The sequence below is a fragment of the Enhydra lutris genome, unplaced genomic scaffold, assembly GCF_002288905.1.
Source record: "Enhydra lutris kenyoni isolate GAN:26980312 unplaced genomic scaffold, ASM228890v2 scaffoldscaffold27, whole genome shotgun sequence".
Lineage (NCBI taxonomy): Eukaryota > Metazoa > Chordata > Mammalia > Carnivora > Mustelidae > Enhydra > Enhydra lutris.
Genome location: NW_019154111.1, coordinates 24086084 through 24104337, shown reverse-complemented (window position 1 = coordinate 24104337; position 18254 = coordinate 24086084). Strand labels below are relative to the sequence as shown.

General features: G+C 38.4%; 1 protein-coding gene across 1 annotated transcript in view; it reads left to right on the top strand.

Moving 5' to 3' along the window:
- Positions 1–520: 520 nt before the first annotated feature.
- The window catches only part of LOC111152049 (testin LIM domain protein), a 44702-nt gene continuing 26968 nt past the window's right edge, over positions 521–18254 (top strand). Inside the window, exon 1 of the mRNA XM_022510334.1 lies at positions 521–725. Within this exon, the coding sequence (XP_022366042.1) occupies positions 699–725 (27 nt within the window). The 5' untranslated portion in view covers positions 521–698. The remainder of the gene's footprint in view (positions 726–18254) is intronic.

Genomic DNA, 18254 nt, shown 5'->3' with positions numbered 1-18254 from the left:
AACATGTATAATCTTGTTTATAGACATTCAGTCTGTGAATGAGGTTCTTTGCCAGTGTTTGGGATTATGGAGAAAAGCATTTGGGAAATGGCCCCCTCTACAACTCAGTGGTGAAACTGGGGTGCAATGACCATCATAGAAATCCCAAACAGTCTCCACAATCTCAAATCTTTCTCTTTGCTCTGAAAATAAACCAAGAAGCTAAGCAGTGAGATAAGTACTCCCCAGGACACATATCTAAAGTCCTAGGCAAACACAGGTACGAGCTGCCAGAATGGAAAGGGGTCTTCCTCATCTTCAGCTGGAGGCTGGGTGGGCCTCAATTTCCTCTGGAGAGGATCTGCAGACGCTCTGTGCATCGAAAGAGACCAGGTCAGGGTTACCGGAATGCGACTCCGCCCCTCACCTTGCCCGCGCCCAGCTCGGGCCGCGAAGGTGCGTGCGGCGCTCGGTGATTGGCGGCTGGCCGGCGCTGCCCCGCTGCCATTGGCTGCCTGGGCCTCTTTGTTCCCGGGTCCCCGCCGCAGGCCGGCTGCGGCGGACTGGGCGGCGGAAGTTTGACGGCGCCGGCTAGTGGCTCCGGCAGCGGCGCTGGAGTCCCCGCAGGTCCTCCCCCAGTACCCGCAGTGAAGCCGGAGGCCAGGCGATCCTGGGCTTGAGATCCTGGACGGGAGGAGGAACTCCTCTGACACACAAACATGGACCTGGAGGCCAAAGTGAAAAAGGTAGGAGGGCGCGGGCGGCGAGCAGCAGCCGCCTCACCTGCGCGGGACGCCGCCCCCTGGCTGCGGGCGGCGGGTGGGGCGCACGGGGACAGCCGCGCGAGCCCGCCCCGGGTCTCCGGTACCCCCGGGCCAGGTACCCGCCTCTCCCGGTAGCCGAGATGCCTGGCAGCCCGCCTAACTCCTGAAATCCGGGAGCGACGGAGAGTCGGGCGCGAGAGCGAGAACGGGCGCGGGACATTTCTCCCCGTCTAACCACGTCCAACCGTTGGAGGTGTCTGAAACTTTCCTCAGTATGTTTCAGCGGCGCCTGTGCCTCCCCAGAAGAAAAGGATGAGGGCAGGGCGAATTCGGGCGAGATCGTGACACTTCTTCTTCCTGTCTCAGGAAGTTCAACTTTATTAAGCCTTTGTGGTTTAGGAGCAGTGATGTGACTTTGACAGCTCAGACCTCCCCTCCCACCCTGGCTGCTCTGCCTCTCAAAAGTGAGCGCTGATTTAATGCACTTCCTTCGCATTCGCGGCTGGTGACAACGTGAAAATAGTCCCCCCCCCCTTTTTTTTTTTTTTTTTGGCCATTCATTATTGACGTCCCACGCACTGTCTCCCTATTAGTGCTTTATCTCTCAGAGAAAACGTTCTTCCTCTTCGGCAGCTAGCCCCAAAGGGGCAATAGTCACTAGTGGTTTAACGCCAGGGACGTTTCCCGCCTGGCTGTGCCCCCAGCCCCCGTACCCCCAGCCCCCGTGCTCCCTCTGCCTCCCTTTGGGGCTTCAGGACCCACAGCCCTACCTGAGCTGCTCCCTGACTATGGGAGCCTCAAGTCTCCTGGGAGAAAGCGGTGGGAACAAGACTGTGACTCAGAAAGAATGCTGATGTCACATTCCAGTGTAACATTCTTTGTGAAAGGTCTCATTCCGGGGAATTGCTCCTGTTTACTTTGCGGTAAATTTAAGCTAGCTGTCCCTTATCAAATAGAGAAGGGAGTTTTACAGAGAGAGAGAAAGGAGAAAAAAATAGGACCTAATTTTCTTCTCTTGTCCACGATGGTTGCCAATGTTGCTATTATTTCATCTGCTAAAGACAGAGTTCTTGACTTGAGCATTAATTCTGTTTCATGCCCAGAATTGGATTTTTGAAAATGTAGGCAAATGTAAAATATTAGGTTAGGAAGCTGCTGAAATATAAAAACTTGCAGTAGAAAAGCAGTTTATCACTTATGAGTAGAACTGGCATTCAAAAGGGAATCTAAGGACAGGAAAACATATGTAAATTATAAGAGTAAAGTATTCTTTTCTATTCCCTTTTGGTTTCATATTCTTGACCTTTTAAATGACACAACATTTGTTAATCTTGCTTGCCACTAGGAAAGCATTTTGTTTGCTGCCTAGTTATCCTTCTGTTGCTGAAAACTGCTAATTTTTTCAAGTGGGTAAGAGCCATTTAATACCTGTCTAAAATTTGGGAGGTCTTGACTGTGCTTATAAATATTGATGCAAAAACTACTTTTTAAGAGTCAGCACCCTTTGGGGGAGGAAAGGATGAATAGGTGAAGCACAGACGATTTTTTAGGGCAGTAAAAATATTCTGTATGCTACCTACGATGGCAGCTACATGTCAGTATATGTTTGTAAAAATGCATAGAATGGACAATACCAAGAATGAGCCCTAAAATAAACTCTGGACTTTGATGTGTCAGTGTGGTCTCATCAGTTGTAACAAAGGTACCACTTTGGTGTGGGATATTGATACTGTGGGAGGATATGTGGGAGATCGGGGAGCAGGGAGTTATATGGGAACTCCATACCTTGTGCTTAATTTTGCTGTGAACATAAAACTGCTCTGAAAAAGGAAATGCACTTAAGGGGAAGGGGTCAACATTTAAAAGTGATTTTGAAATTATTTGAGACAAAAAAGGTAATTCTGAGGGAGATAGTCCAAAGTTAAGAATTAATGTCCTTACAAGGGAAAAATTGAGACATTATATATAAACAATTTCCTTAGTTTTATAATGTGGATTATGATTTTTAAAATGCCCTTGTTATATGGTATAATTTTTCTCTTTCATCTCCCCTTTAGTTTAAAAGGCTATCTTTTCATCCAAGAATCTTACCCTTTTCTCTAATCCTTCTTCTGTCCTTCCTCTACCCCAGAGAAAAAGGATTCTATAAATTTAAAGCTCTTACAATCCCATGACAGTAACAAATGCTTGTTTCACTACCTTGTCATCATTGCTGATTCTCAGGGCAGAGTCCTCAACCAATAATTTCGAAACTACTAAAGGATCCCAAGAAAATGTCCAATTTGACTGCCAACCATAACCCTTTCTGTGCCTTTGTAGTATCCTCGACAGGCTTGATGTTCTATGGGTTTGACAAAAAGTTTCCCTGTAAAAAACGTTTGGAGATTCCAGGAGTAGATTTTACAGTTTTAGCCGTGATCTGAAAAAGAAACTTGCATTCCTTTTGGAAAATGTTTTCCAACACATTGGAAGAAGGAAACATTATAAGATTTTTATCGCTGATCTATTAGCAGAGCCTTCTCACCTTATTTTGGTAGACTAATTTTCAAGTCTCCCTTCTTTTTGGCTTGGGTATACAAGTAAAGTAATAGTTTGAATGTACCTTTAAAAAAGCCATGTTGGAAGTTGGAACAGAGACACAACCATTTAAATAAAACTGTTTTGACGTCAGTTTTAAGATATGTGGCATTTTTTTTCTTCTAAAACCCTTATACTCTTGACTTCATGATGAATTTTCCCCCCGGCAAATGAAAAATGTTACTTTTTTTTCCCATTAATATTTTGTGTAAAAAGAATTAAAGGTTGTCCTTATTCCATAACAACTTAAGCAGATGATACTATTATAGGATTCTTGGTTTATAAAAGGAGAACTTGGGTGTCTACATCATTTGCACAGATTTGGAGTAATTACCAGTTAAAACCCACCATCATAAAAACAAGGGATTTTTATAATTAAATTTTGCTATATTTTGTTTTGTTTGAAGCAAGCGAGCTGTTGCTAGGATGTGAAGCTAGTTTGGTTATACAGAGTTTTTGTTTTAATATTTTAGAGTGGAATGTGACTTTTATGTCTGTGCCCTGTCTTCTGAGTTATTTGTCTAGATCTCTTCCTTATGTTTTATGTCTCTTCATTACAATTGACTTTGTATAATAGAGGCCATGTCTGCTTGGAAAAAACAATGGCCTTTCAGAAGCAGAAACAGAGTCTCATTTTGTGGTGAATGGTAAATCATGGCCCACAGCCAGCTGTTTTCCTCTTTCCTTTCTGTGTTACTCTCCCATGAGAATCACTTTTTTCCCTTTAAAAACATACCAGAGAGAAGGAGAAGTCCCATAATTTCCCTTAGGCTGCCTGGAATTGCTGCAGAGCTTTTAAGTTTACTTCTTATTCATTTCTTGCCTCCTTTCTAACCTTTGTCTTTTGATCCTTCCTAACGCCTTACATATTTTTCCCAGGACTTTCTTCCTTGTTTCTTTAATTTTATTTTAAAAAGATGAGATGCACTTTTACAATTACAGGTCACAAAAAATCCCCTTTCTCGCATCCAAACTTGTTTTAAAAGCTTCTGTCATTAGCCAGAGAAACATAGTGAAACCACGTGACTGCAGTTGGCAAGAGTACTGAACCACAAAGATTATTTCCATTAGGAATTAGAACGAGACTTTTCTCTTAGGTGGCCCTTGATTGAAGCAGAAAAGGCAAGTAAATGGTGACCTGGATGTTCAAATCTACAGTTGGATTCTCGGCTTGAAGCCATTCTTGCTGCGAGAATCATTGGCAAAGCTGGGGGTAATGGGAGGGCAAGGTACTGCCAGGGCTCTGCCTTAGAGGCAGTTACTCTGTCTCTCAGAACAAGTACAGAAGAAAGTGAAGTGGTCCTCAGCTGGGCTTTTATCTCTGTTAACCCATGGGGTGAGTCATTACATTAATTGGATATGAAAAGTCACTTTCTCTAACTTGCCCTGAATATTGGTTTGAATAGAACTGTAGTAGGTTTTCTATTGATTTTGTTCCTTTATGCTCTCCTATGAAGTAGAATTGGGGATTTATCTCTCTGCTGGCTATTAGCGCGTACCATCACCTCACTCCTTGACTTCGCTTTCTCATCTACAATACTAAATATTACTCATCCTTCAAGACACTCCCCTCCTCCCCACCATGCCCTGTCCTCCAGGAAATCTTTCTTCTCCTTCCTAGCTAGAAGCAGTATCTCTTTCTTCTGAATTCGCAAAGTGTGTAATCTGTAACTCTTCGGACATTGATTCCTTTCTCCCTCTAGATTATGATTTCTTCTTACCTAGATTTCAAGCTTCTTGAACAGTGAATTCCTTTCCTATTTATACTTGCATAGTTTTGTTTGCTGTCCAAAGCAATCCTATGAAGTAGACCTTAGCCTCATTTTAAGACAAAAGAAGCAGGCTTTAGATAGGTTCTGGCAGTTTCAGATTAACCTAACTTGAGCCATAGTCTTCAGAACCATTCTTCTCCATCCTGTCCTCTAGTCCCTGAGTCCTCTTATATCTTTGCCTTGTTTGCTAAATATATGTTAAATGAATTACCCTAATATAAAAAAAGAAATAAGCAAAAGAGCATTTCAGATTTTTTGTTTTAAGGAATTATTTGGAAGAAGTGGTTTCTATTCCAATAAAATTACCACCCTACTGGTTTTCTGTATTTTATTTATATTTTATCCATGTTGTATATTTACCCTTTAGTGTAAGTTGCCATTGATGTTCTTTGGACAGTCACAAAATCTAAATAAAATAAACATATTGTGAAAAAGTCCTTCTCAGAGACTTTTACAGGCAAAGAAATTTTATAAGCTCCAATAATATTCTGGACCATAGCCTTTAGGATTCTTCCAACGTTCCAGCTTTTGTTGGGAGCAACGGTAATGCTGCCTCCTGGCTACTAAATATGGTCCTTGAACAATAGCGACCCAGCATTTGGCTCTGTGCTTGGGGGTATCAGTGACAACTGGAACTGTATCAAGGCACTTATGGGTTGGGCTGTAGAAGAGTCCATCTACCTGCTGAAGCTGAGCTGATAGAAAGCTTTATCCATACATCGCTTGATAGGCTAAACCTTTCTTTCCCCCAGTAGCAAAGTGCTGAGTGCCACTAGACCAGCAGACCAGATAGCAAAGAATAGGGGAGTTTAAAAAAAAAAAAAATTAATCAGTGCTGGGAGGAGAACTGTTTTGTTGTTGTTGTTGTTGTTGTTATCATTATTGTTTTAAATTTCCCATTCTTGATACAAGAACATCTATTAAGAAGCAGTGGCAAACACCAAAATGATCAACTATTTCACGAGGCTCTTCCTGAGCTCTGGAATTATGCCAGCATTGTGAACATGGAATTAACCTCAAGGGCCATTAGAGAGCAACAAGGGTTACTCTGAAAGGCCTATTTAGTAGGAAGAAAATGATAAATTGACAAAAGAGGACTACTTCCAATGTTCTTTGTTCTGAGAACTATAAGTAGGAATACATTTTGGCCCCATGCTAATTTGAATATAAGGTTTTTTTACAAACCATATTATCACAGTGTGCTCCAAAAACAGAAAATGTCAGTAAGCACCCAGTATATGTAAAGACCTGTCATGAATGGAGAGATCTGTCTGTGATGTTGGCCACTTTGGTTCTCAGTTTCCATATCTATAAAAATCAATAGGGGAATCAAGTGATTTCTGAGATTTCTTCAGATCCTTGACTCTTTTTGACTTTGATGAATTACCAAGTGTAACAATGTTCCACAGTGCTTAGAAATCACATAAGGCAAGAATATAGAAATATGTGTAATTTTAATAAAATAGTATAGTGTATAATGTTATGTAGTTCTGTGAATTTCATGAGGAAACCTATAAATTAAATAATTTTTAATAAATTTTAACTCTTTGCAACTTGTTTTTACTTAATTCACCTTTATAAGATTTGTAAAGTATTTGAAGACATTAAGTTTAATTATTTTATTTTAAATGTATAGTATGAAGTTTCAAATGCATAATAAACTGCTCCATTAGGTCAGATAATCCTAGGTGTGATATATCACTTTCCTCGGTATTTAATTACAAGAAAATGAAAAAATAATGGATTTTTTATTGTCTTTAAAAGTTCTTTCCCAAATTAAGATAATTTATTTAAAAATTATAAGTACTTCATGTGTCAAGCACTGTTCTAGACTTTGTGAGTGTAGTATGAGCAGAAAAGGTAAGGTACCTTGTGTCATAGAATTTACACTCTTGATAGACCAAAAAAGTAAATATCAAAATAAATGATCAAAAGCACAACTGGGATTATACCCATTAATATAATATAATATAATATAATATAATATAATATAATACTACTTACTGGTCAGCAATACACTAGAATTCTAACACAGAGAAGGGGCATTTTTTGTAGTAATTCATAGTATTGGTTCCTGGTTTGGAAAACTTTGTAATTAGGAATTCTTATTTATCTTATTGGCAAATGTAAAAAGAATGAGAAAGCAGATTTTACATATTAGGATGTGAAAAAGCTCATAAATCGATAAGGCTATAATTAGTTACATTATACCTGTAAAGTTACAAAAACTAAGTCTTCTTCCTAGATAGAAATGCCCTACAAGAGTCATTACTGGATTGTGGTTTTGGGTTTGTTTTTTTTTTAAGATTTTATTTATTTATTTGTCAGAGAGAGAGAAAGAGCACAAGCAGGGGAAGCAGCAGGCAGAGGGAGAAGCAGGCTCCCAGCTGAGCAAGGAGCCTGATGTGGAACTCCATCCCAGGACTCTGGGATCATGACCTAAACTGAAGGCAGCTGCTTCACCAACTGAGCCACCCAGGCATCTCTGGATTATGTTTTCTGTTTACAGTCATTACAGTCTTTATTTGGTAACTACTGCCATGAAACTATGATTTTTCAAAATCTGCTCATTAGATCATTAATATATAGTACCTACAGGAAATTATTTTGCTCTTTACAAAGTGGTGAGATTCAGGGAACATTATATAAATTATGAATTATGAAATCAACTTTTTTGAGGAGAGAAAAACAGACTAACCAAATTGAAAACAGGTATCAAAACTTCATAGATTTTCAGGATTTTTAAGGAAAAATAACTTGGTAACTGGTAAGTTCACACCTGCTCTTTGGGTAAATGTCCATGTATTAAAATTTGTCTTAAGCATTGTTATTAGAGGATTAAATGTAGAGGTTATGCTTTTCAGTTATCCAGCTCCAGTCTTTGACTTTCCTATAAAAGAGCTCTAGTCATATTTAGAATTGTTTTACCTGTTTTTTTTTCCCCTAAGTATCCAATTTACTTAACTCCCTACATAAATAATAGGGAATTAGAGAGATAAGAATATGCATGACTATAATTTTCTAATGTAAATTCATGCTGTGCCCCTAAAATGACTTCTTAATCGCTTCTCTCTTCTTTCCTTCTCAATCAACTACTATAATCACTACCCATTGCCTATGACAAAAATATTAGGAAAGAACAGAAGGTGATAGAAAAAAGAACCACAAGAAATTCATGAGGTATATTTTGAGAACATGCTATGGAAGTACTTTGTTTCTGCCACACTAAGAAGTACATAGCTATAAAAATTAGTTGATTCCAGGTATTGCTGCTTTTATTTTGGTTATATTCTAAAAAGGAGAAGAGCATAGTTTAAGATTCCCAGTTTGTCTGGTCCTTGGGTAGGGTAGTCTACTAAGAATGCAGGGCTTCTTGGGTTTGAGCAAGGCATGAAGGGAAGCTGTATTTGAGAAGCCAGACACTGAGGACTGCTGACATCTCACCTGCCACATGACAACAAGTCTGCTGCTAACAAATATATTTAATCTCTGAAATGGTGGATCATTCTCAAATCACAAATGATTCAGCCTGTGTTTATTATTTGGACATTCTGACCACTGTGCAAAACTGTAAAAGAGGTTTCAGGTGGTCTGTTGGATAGCTTCTTACCTAAGCAGCAAACCTAGCAAAAAAGAGGCTGAGAGCCCGCACAGATGCCTTGGTGCTGAGTCCATTAATAAGTCTGCAGCCACAGTGAACTTGCCCTTGCTTTGTTTGAAGATAAAGTAATAGCATGTTTCAATGAAAAACGATCTTGCATAAGTCAGGTGGATTTTTGTTTCTTGAATATAACCTCTGGAAGTCTTCATAGAGTGAGTCACAAAGTAAAGGTAAAGATATTTCTTCCTTCATGAGGTATAAGCCTACAATAAAAGTAATTGGGAGTTAAACAAAACAAAGTTACCCTCTGTTCTTCATAGAGAATATTAAAGGGCAGTTTAAAAATGTAAGATTACAAAAGCTCCATTTCTATCAATGTCACTTGTTGAGTGTGTATCTCCAAAACGCTGTGGTGTCAGCTTTGGTCGGTAAAAGAAGGCAGACAGACAAACTGAACAGATATGTAGGGCAGATATGTAAGTTAATTGTAGTGCTGGATAGAATGAAGTAAGTGCTGTAACATAGGATTGCTCAAAATAGCTGTGGTGAGGAACCATTTTTTTTTTTTAAACTTTGAATCTTTCATGGGCCAGTATTTAAAAAAAAAAAAAAAACTAAACTAAAAATGAATTGCTAAAAGAAAAAAGAAAGAGGAGGCCAATTAAAAAATTATTAACTGCATCACCATAAAATTACTGTCAAATTGCTAATAATCCCTCATAGCTTACTCTCAGTTTCTTTATATGTCTCACCACAGACTAATAACCAGTAGTTCACAGACTGCCACATTTTTGAGTAGCACTGCAATCACAGGAATACCAACAACTATTATGAAGTCTCCAAAGCAGCAGTAATTAACTTGGATGGATTTGGGAGTGTTCTATGGAAGAAACAACATTTAAACTAACTCCTATTGGGCACCTGGGTGGCTCAGTGGGTTAAGCCACTGCCTTCGGCTCAGGTCATGATCCTGGGGTCCTGGGATCGAGTCCCACATCGGGCTTCCCTTGCTCTGCAGGGAGCCTGCTTTTCCCCTTCCTCTGCCTCTCCCCCTGCTTGTGCACTCTCTCTCTCTCTCTGTGTGTCAAATAAAATCTTTAAAAACAACAACAACTAACTCCTATTGGGTAAAGAGGGTTTCATTAGGCAAAGAAGGCACTGCAGGAAGAATAAATAGCATGAACCAAGAGAAGAGTCAGTGAAAAGGGAAAAAGTCAGTAAACCTTTGTTATTTACCCCATCAACATATTCAGTTTGACTCTTCTAAAATAAAGCCAAGGTAGGTGATCTGCAGTAATTTCTGGTTTTCCTCAGTTACAGGCTCAAATTGTGGAAGTGTGTCACTGAACTTGCTGTTAAGGATATGTTTCTCCATCCTAACCCTGATTCTTATTTATTACACTATATCATCTCTTGAAGTAGAGGTGGAAATTTCACACTGGGGTCTAGTTTGTGTAGGCTGGGTTTGGTTCCAGGTTGTGGGTTGGGACCACTTTGACTCCATATATCTTTTATCCTCTTTAGATCATGGGATCCCTGAAGTAAAGGCTGGAGTGGTAGAGGGCATGCCCAACTGTAGGAACACACTTTAAGCCTCTGCTATTCCCCAATAGCCATGTATCCAAACTCAAGTCAAAGAGAGGAGCAGTCCATTCTAGTGACTGTGAGGCTATGGCAAGGGTGTGAATTTTTTTTTATAATTTTTTATTTTTTTATTAACATATAATGTATTATTAGCCCTAGGGGTACGGGTCTGTGAATCGCCAAGTTTACACACTTCATAGCACGTACCTTCCCCAATGTCCATAACCCCACCACCCTCTCTCTACCCCCCACCCCCCGCAACCCTCAGTTTGTTTTGTGAGATTGAGTCTCTTATGGTTTGTCTCCCTCCCGATCCCATCTTGTTTCATTTATTCTTTTCCTACCCCCAAACCCCCCATGTTGCCTCTCAACTTCCTCATATCAGGGAGATCACATGATAATTGTCTTTCTCTGATTGACTTATTTCACTAAGCATAATAAGGGGTGAGAATGTTTAATACTGCTACCTGACAATGAAGAATTGGGATCATTACTTCAATCCAGCACACATGCCAAAATGGGACTGTTGAATTTTGTGGGCTGAAGCATAATTTCCTGAAGATCTCTCATGTATCAGAGTCTATTCTGAGAAGATATTCTACACAATATCACAGACTACTGATATTTCAAAAGCTCTTGAAAAATTATAAAGGAAAATTAACCTTGCAGTATCCCTTGGTTGATTTTTAGAGGATCCTTTTCTCATTCTAGGCATTCTTCTGTTAGCCTTTAGACTCAGACCTCTTCAAACTCACTCCACCTAAGTCATGTGATCTCCATGTAAATAAATGTAGGGCTCATTTTTCTGGGGAATGGCAAGTTGCCAAAGATTTCTAAGAGGAGTTACAAATTCTGTTACTGCAACAAATTGAAAGTAGGTTTCACAAATATTCAAATGTTGCTATGTGTTAGATTGTGCCATTGGTAGCAGAATAGAAAATTAACCCAGGAGAAATTAGGAGAAATTAAAGGTAAAGTCAGGCAAGACAGATTTTGATGGCTTAATATCCATATTGCTTTTAAGATGTCACAGGTGAAAACAATAGAGATGTTATTTGTTGGTACTTTCTCATGGACCAGATGAAGTCAACCCAGAGGATAGGATCCTCCTGTGGTCACTGTTGCCCACTCTAGTGGAGTACAGTTAGGGACTTTAGAGGCTGCAGAACAGACTTTGATGGCTCTAGACAGAGGTTTGAATTTCGGTTTGATACACCCCTAGAAATTTGGGCAAGTTTTTTAGCTTTATTAGCTTCAGGGAGCTTATCTATAAAACATGGAAAATACTTCCTTATTGGGTAATTTTGTCATTAAACAAAGCAATGCATGTAAACAGCACAGTTAGCAAGTGCTTAATAAGTGTTAATTATTAATGCTGTTAATGTTCCCTGATCAGTTTTGTTTAGGTAACTAGACTTTGACATCAATAAGTAAATGTTTGGAGAAGCTGAACTGCAGCAGTTATCAGCTTTAGAATTCCGGGTTCATTTCTTTGCCCTGACACTTACAAGCTGGGTGAATTTGGCAAAGTTACTTAACACTCTAAACCTTGGGATCTTGATCAGAAAATGGGTTACAATTACCGATCTCTCAGGGGTATAAGGATAATTGAAATGGACATTTTAAAGCACGAAGTATGGTGCTTGCACATAGACAATAAATAGATGAATCGTGATCACTATCAAGAAATTCAACCTAGAAGGAAGAAAATTCTGCATATAACTTCAAACCCTTTAACAGGCACCTGAATATATCATCAAGAATTTTGTGACAACATGCAGTTTCCAAGACCCCTGTCTATGCTATTGGACTTTGTTTTTTTTTTTCTAAATGTCCCTGAATGCCAATTCTGGGCTAAAGTGGAAAATGAGAAGACTGTCCTTTTGTGCTTCTTATCCTCCCCAACCCCTCTTTTTCTATGCTTCTCTCCATTGGGCTTGACTCTCCAGGCTCCTTTGGACCCTCTTGTTCCCATGGGCAGCCTCCTCGATGGCTCAGCCAGTGCCTCAAGCCTTTCCCTTCATTTTCTGTAAAAGCACACCTGTTCTGCTCTCTTCCTGTATGTGTTCTGATTAGATAAGCAGTTAAGGGCAATAAGTAAAACAAGTATATAGTTACCTTCCCCATACCCTCATTCATTTGTTATAACAAGTTACTCCTAAAGAAATAATATTATAGCCCTTAGGCCTGGCAAAAATGATGGCAACACTCAAGTTTTAGGACATACAGAGTATTAATAAGAGCCTCTGACGATACAGCCATGTGTGGGATACACTTTTTAGAGTCAGCTGTTGAGGTAGTGACACAAGACCAAATTAGGATTGCTTGTTATGATCTAAATTCTTTTAAGGGACTACTAGAGATGCCTTTTGGAATCAGGTTTTAAAAATCCCTTATAGCTAATAATTGGGAGGTTTTGAGGGCTGTGTATAAAAGCACATGCCACTGCAGTGTCCTTCCATGGAGCCAGAGCTCAGCTGATCCTAATTAAGAAATCATTTCAGTAGCAATCATAACCTGTTATTGTGACATTGTTATAGCCTGGATTGTCCTTCTCAACGTAACAGATTGAGGATAATGCCTTCTTTGAATAGAGTCTGTGAGGAGGTATTCTATTGGTGAACATTTCAAGCAACTTCTTTTAAGCAATAGTATAAAAACAATTTGATAGTCAGTTTGAAAAATGTTTATAAGGAACTAGTATAAACTGAACAAACAATACATTTTTAATCATTTGCTTACCTAAAATAAGTGTAGATTTTTCTAAGTTATTTTTTCCCTCATAATACTGTAAGGTTACATTAGGCTTTGAATAGGTAAGCGGTACAGTTAGGAACTCCTGACTATAACTACTGCCTAATTGGAATCAAGTAATTTGCATCCTGACATCACAAAGAAGTGCTATAATTTTTTTTCCTTAACTCTATCATCAAATAAATTTATGTAATAGAATAAAGTTTATATAAATCTTTTTTCTATTTTTAATGTATTTATTAAGGAGGACTATGGCATAGTATAAAAATAGTAAAATTTTTCTCTTGAATAGATTTCTGAAAATTTCTTGCTATTCAAACTTGACATTTTATATTCCAATTTATGATTGTGTTCTAAAACACAAGCAGTATGTATATGTATATATGTATTACCAAAAGTATGTATATGTGCTGAGATCAATGGAAAATAAGACTTAGAGACTAAAAATCATATTCTACCCTATCTTCTGGAAGATTGTTCCCTGCTCCTGACTGAGTGAACAGCTAACAAATTGAGAGGAATAAAAATATTTATAAGGAAGGGGCAAAGTTCTGTTCACTATGCCCGTTTGGGTGAAGAGACACTTAAACATTTGAAATGGAAAAAAAATAAAGATGAGTGGTAGATAAGCACACCCTATATCCCCTCCCTTTGTAATATGTCTGTCTCATCACAAATCACTTGTCTTTGGATTTAAAATCAAAACAGAAAAGAGGTTGTAGAAGACAGCTTTTTATTTTCTTTTTAAGATTTGTTTAGTTGAGAGAGAGCAGGGGGAGGGGGAGAGGAAGCAGGGGGAGGGGGAGAGAGAGAACCTCAAGCAGACTCCACACTGAGCACAGAGCCCATTGTAGGGCTTAATCTCAGGACCCCGAGATCATGACCTGAGCCAAAACCAAGGGTCCGATGCTTAACTGACTCAACTGAGCCATCCAGGTGCCCCAAGGCAGCTTCTAAGATGGCCCCCATTTGATTCACAACCACATGAATTCATACCCTGTGCATTTCCCTCCCCTTGAGTGTCAGCTGAACCTGGTCAATTGCTACCAAAAAGTATAACATGGCAGAAATGATTATATGTCCCTTCCAAGATTAAAGGCCACAGCTTCTGTCTTGGGTGCGCCCCATTTGGGCCTTATGATGTGACTGCATCCCTAACTGACCCCTGATTGCAATGTGGCAAGAGGCTCTGAGCCAGTTCACCTCATTAAGCTGCTCCCAGATGGCCTGACCCACAGAAACTGTGAGATCATAATGTTTATTTTGGGCCCTGAGTTTTGGGGGTAATTTGTAACCAGTACAGACATTTAACATTATAAATCTAGAAATTTAGTGATCTGAAAAAAATGAAAAGTATTATTTCAATTTTTACCTCATTATATTACCTTCGGCCACTACATGGTATCTTCTATGTAATGTGTATATAGGTTATAAATATATATATATACATATATATATATGTATATATATATATTCTATATAATGTATATATAGATAATATATATATAGATAATAGATATATAACATAGCAAATAATTTTCAGTATTAATGTTGAGTCTACTAGTTTGAATAAGCATCTTCCAACTTTGAAATTTAATTTGTTCATCTTTATTTCATTGTTTTATTTATTTTATTTTTTCCAGGGGATGACATAAATATATTTTGGATTCATTGTTTCTCTTAAAACATTTTTTCTCTTGATATAACATTGGAAGAGACCTATTTTGTGTCAGGACCCTGGAGATTTTCCTTGACTTGCACCCCATTCTTCTGCAGGCCTTCCCGCATGTGTGAATAATCACCTCAGGGCCTTCAGTGTTAGTGCAGCTGGTGTGCAGACATTCAGGTTCCTTATAACCAGTCTCACATTTGTCCAGGAAGGAGGAGCTCCTGGCTAGTGAGGAATAGACAGTTTTTCAGATCAAAACCGAATGTTCCAGAGAAGGTACACATGAGAAATATTACTTATTTAAATTATTATTTATCTTCAAACTCTCATTTTGGAGAAGAAAAAATGATGGCTTTGGAGTAAAGAGCTCAGGACTTGGAGTTATAATTGCTAAGATTCAAGTCTCAGTTCTACCACTTGCTAGTTGGGCAGCCTTGGACAAATTACTCAATCTGTCCAAATCCTACTTCCCTTCTTTGTGAAAAAGAGAAGAAAACACTTTGCCATAGCTTGTCTGGAGAACTGAATGGGATGGTATATGTGCTGTGCCGGCAGTGCTAACACCTTAACAAATGGTGGTAGAGGTACTTTTAGCTCCACCATCACAATCACCACTGCTCATGAAGAAAAAGCATAGTTAGAAATGTTTCAAGGTATCCTATCAGAACTAGAAAAAAGCAGCAGGATCTACTTCTGATCTTTGTCAAAAAGTTATCATATTTATTGAAATTGTATAGATGTCTTAGGAGATCTGCTGTCACCCGATTACATCTCAGACTGAAGTAGACAAGTTGCCTTGGTGACAGTCCGTATTCGCTTACCTGATTCTGGTACTGCCTTAAAAAAAAGTAGGGACAGATTGAGTGGGAGTTATCTACTTAATTTGTTAAAGTTCCAGGAAGAGTGACACAGTACCTCCAGAATATAATTTAGTATAAACTATTTAGGTTGAAAGATCACTTGTTTCCTTTTCTTTCCTAACACAATAATCTATGTGATGGTATACTACTGTGTGTGAATAAAAACGTCGGTCCATTTGGCTCACAGTGAATTTTATGATACAGATTCATGTAGGGCTCTGGCTTTGCACTTACGGCACTGAAAAACTGAAGGAATATGGAAATGAATCCTAGAATCTACAGTGAAGAGTTTTATTCCCATATGCTTCTGTATAAGTCGTATCTTATAACTAAAGACCCTTAATTGATTATTCTATTCTTGAGCTATAATCCGTGGTCTCAAGTTAAATATTCTATTTCTTTCTATTTTTAAAAAATTAACTTACTAAGTAGTTAAAAAACTAACTTACTAAGTAGTACTAAGTTACTAAGTAGTTATCTCCAGGATCTTTCCATGTTCATGACCTACATTTAGGCACTAATGGTTAAGAATAGGCATTCTGCAATGCAACTTAAGAATTAAGTTAAGTTAATTAACCTGGGGCAAATTAAAAATTCTCTGCTTTGGTTTCTTCATCTGGATGAAAATGCAGATGATAATTAATAGTATCTCAGAGACTTTCATAGGGTTGTTGCGAGGATAAAATGAGATGATCCATCTTAGAACCATGCTGAGCAATAACTAGCCCTACCAGAGCTGCTTTTCTTTTTTTCTCTTTTTTGAAATCCAATGGGATTTCCTGGGGTAAAAATACTATGTGAACTTGTGAGATAAAAGTACTATGTTAAAGGTCATTAGATAATTAAGGCAAATATTAAATGAAACTTTCTGGCATTTCTGTCAAGTTTGGGCCCTGTGGCAAGCATGAGGATTCAAATATGAACAAGAAACTTATAATCTAATGGGGTAAACTGAGGTTAAACAGTCATAGTACAGTAAAAAAGGACTAAGTAATAGACTGATGGGGATATAGTATTTGGCTAAGAATAGTCCAAGAAGGCCATCGCATAGTAACTGATGTTTGAGTTGGGTATGTACAAACTAGGATTTTTCCAGAGGGAGGAGAAGGAATGAGATCCAACAAAGGGGAGAAGCTCCTTTGGGAAGCAGAGCTTTGTGAGGAAGAGAGTAGAAGGAACAAGAGAGAGGTGTGGATTGAAAACAACCTTCTCTGCCATGTTAAGACTTGTGGAATTCATTGAACTAAGTAAAAGCATCTAACAAGGGGAATGTTGTGATCATCTTTAGATTTTATTAAAATAATTTTGAGAGTGGCAGTAAGACACCATCAAAGGGAGTGATCATTGAGAAGAGTGGTCCCAGGTTGACATGGTAGAAGTGTGAAACTGAGCAGTGGAGTGGAGGTGAGGGGAATAAACCATGGAGTCTTTAGAGGAGAGACCAGCAAGACTTGGAGCATAGTAAGCAAGGCTAGCCAGGGACAAGGAGGACTCTGGGCCCCAGCTTGTACAACTAAGTGAGTGGTGACAACTTTTTCTTCCTTCTTCCTTTTAAGTATGTTGAACTTAAATGAGAGATGGAAAGCTTTTGTTCTTGCAAGCAAAAAAAAAAGATATAGCAATTTTGCTAGAAATGATTAATAGTAGCTCTTAATCATAAATTATTTCTTTGTATTCTCATCTAAGAAATTTACCAAACTACCCAAAAGTTGAAGGATGCCTCTGTTTTTATATTTAAGTCTGGTTTTCTGGGGGTTGGGGGTGGGTACTGCAAATCTTGGTAGAGATTGGGAAGCAGCCAATGAACAAAAATTCTAAAACAATTTAAATTTTTGTGTCACCGATGAATCAAATAGATTCAGGTTGGAGGAACTTCTCAGATCACACCAAGTTTTTAAAAGAGCCATGTGCTGAGAGAAATTATTTTTTTGGAAATGTTCCTTTGTTCAGAATACTCACTTGTTTGAACGAGATCTAAAATGCTTCTTTAAGACTGTAATATGAATATATGTATGTCTGCATACGTGATAAGTAGGTAAATAACATGCACATGTACAGAGAGAAAGAGAAGATATGTATATTTCCTATAATCTACCTAGGTCTGTTTCATTCCAAAATGATTGAAGAAGTCTTAGTAACACTTGCTTGTTTAGTAACCACATATGATTCTTTGCTCCAGAGGGAAATTTGGTTATGAAAACAGCATGAATCAGATGATCTCACCCTGAATACTGCATAATATCTTCCAGACTTAAATTATCGTCAAATCAATTCAGACCATGTTTGAAATACCAGATGTTCCCTACCCTTCTTTCTTTTTTCTTTAAAGTATCTGACATACAATACTCTTTCCTGGGTCAGCAGGGTCACTTGAAATGTTGCCAACATATCTGGTTACCTGAAATTATGAATATGGAGAAATTGATTCCATTCCCACTTTTTACCCTAGAATAAGCAGGGGACAAGGGATGTTTTGAGGCATAGATCATGGTAATGTAAGTTCAGGATCTGGAACCTTTAGTTAAGCATATTTTAAAAATCTTATTTGTCTAAGACTAGTATTTCAGGATAAATACTATAGAGTCATTTTTATTTTCTGAAAGAACTTTGATAGGTATTCCCAAAGCCTGACTATAGTTTTTCCAAATACAGTCAACCCAAAGGATTTGCTCTTTTGGACGCTGAAGAGAAATT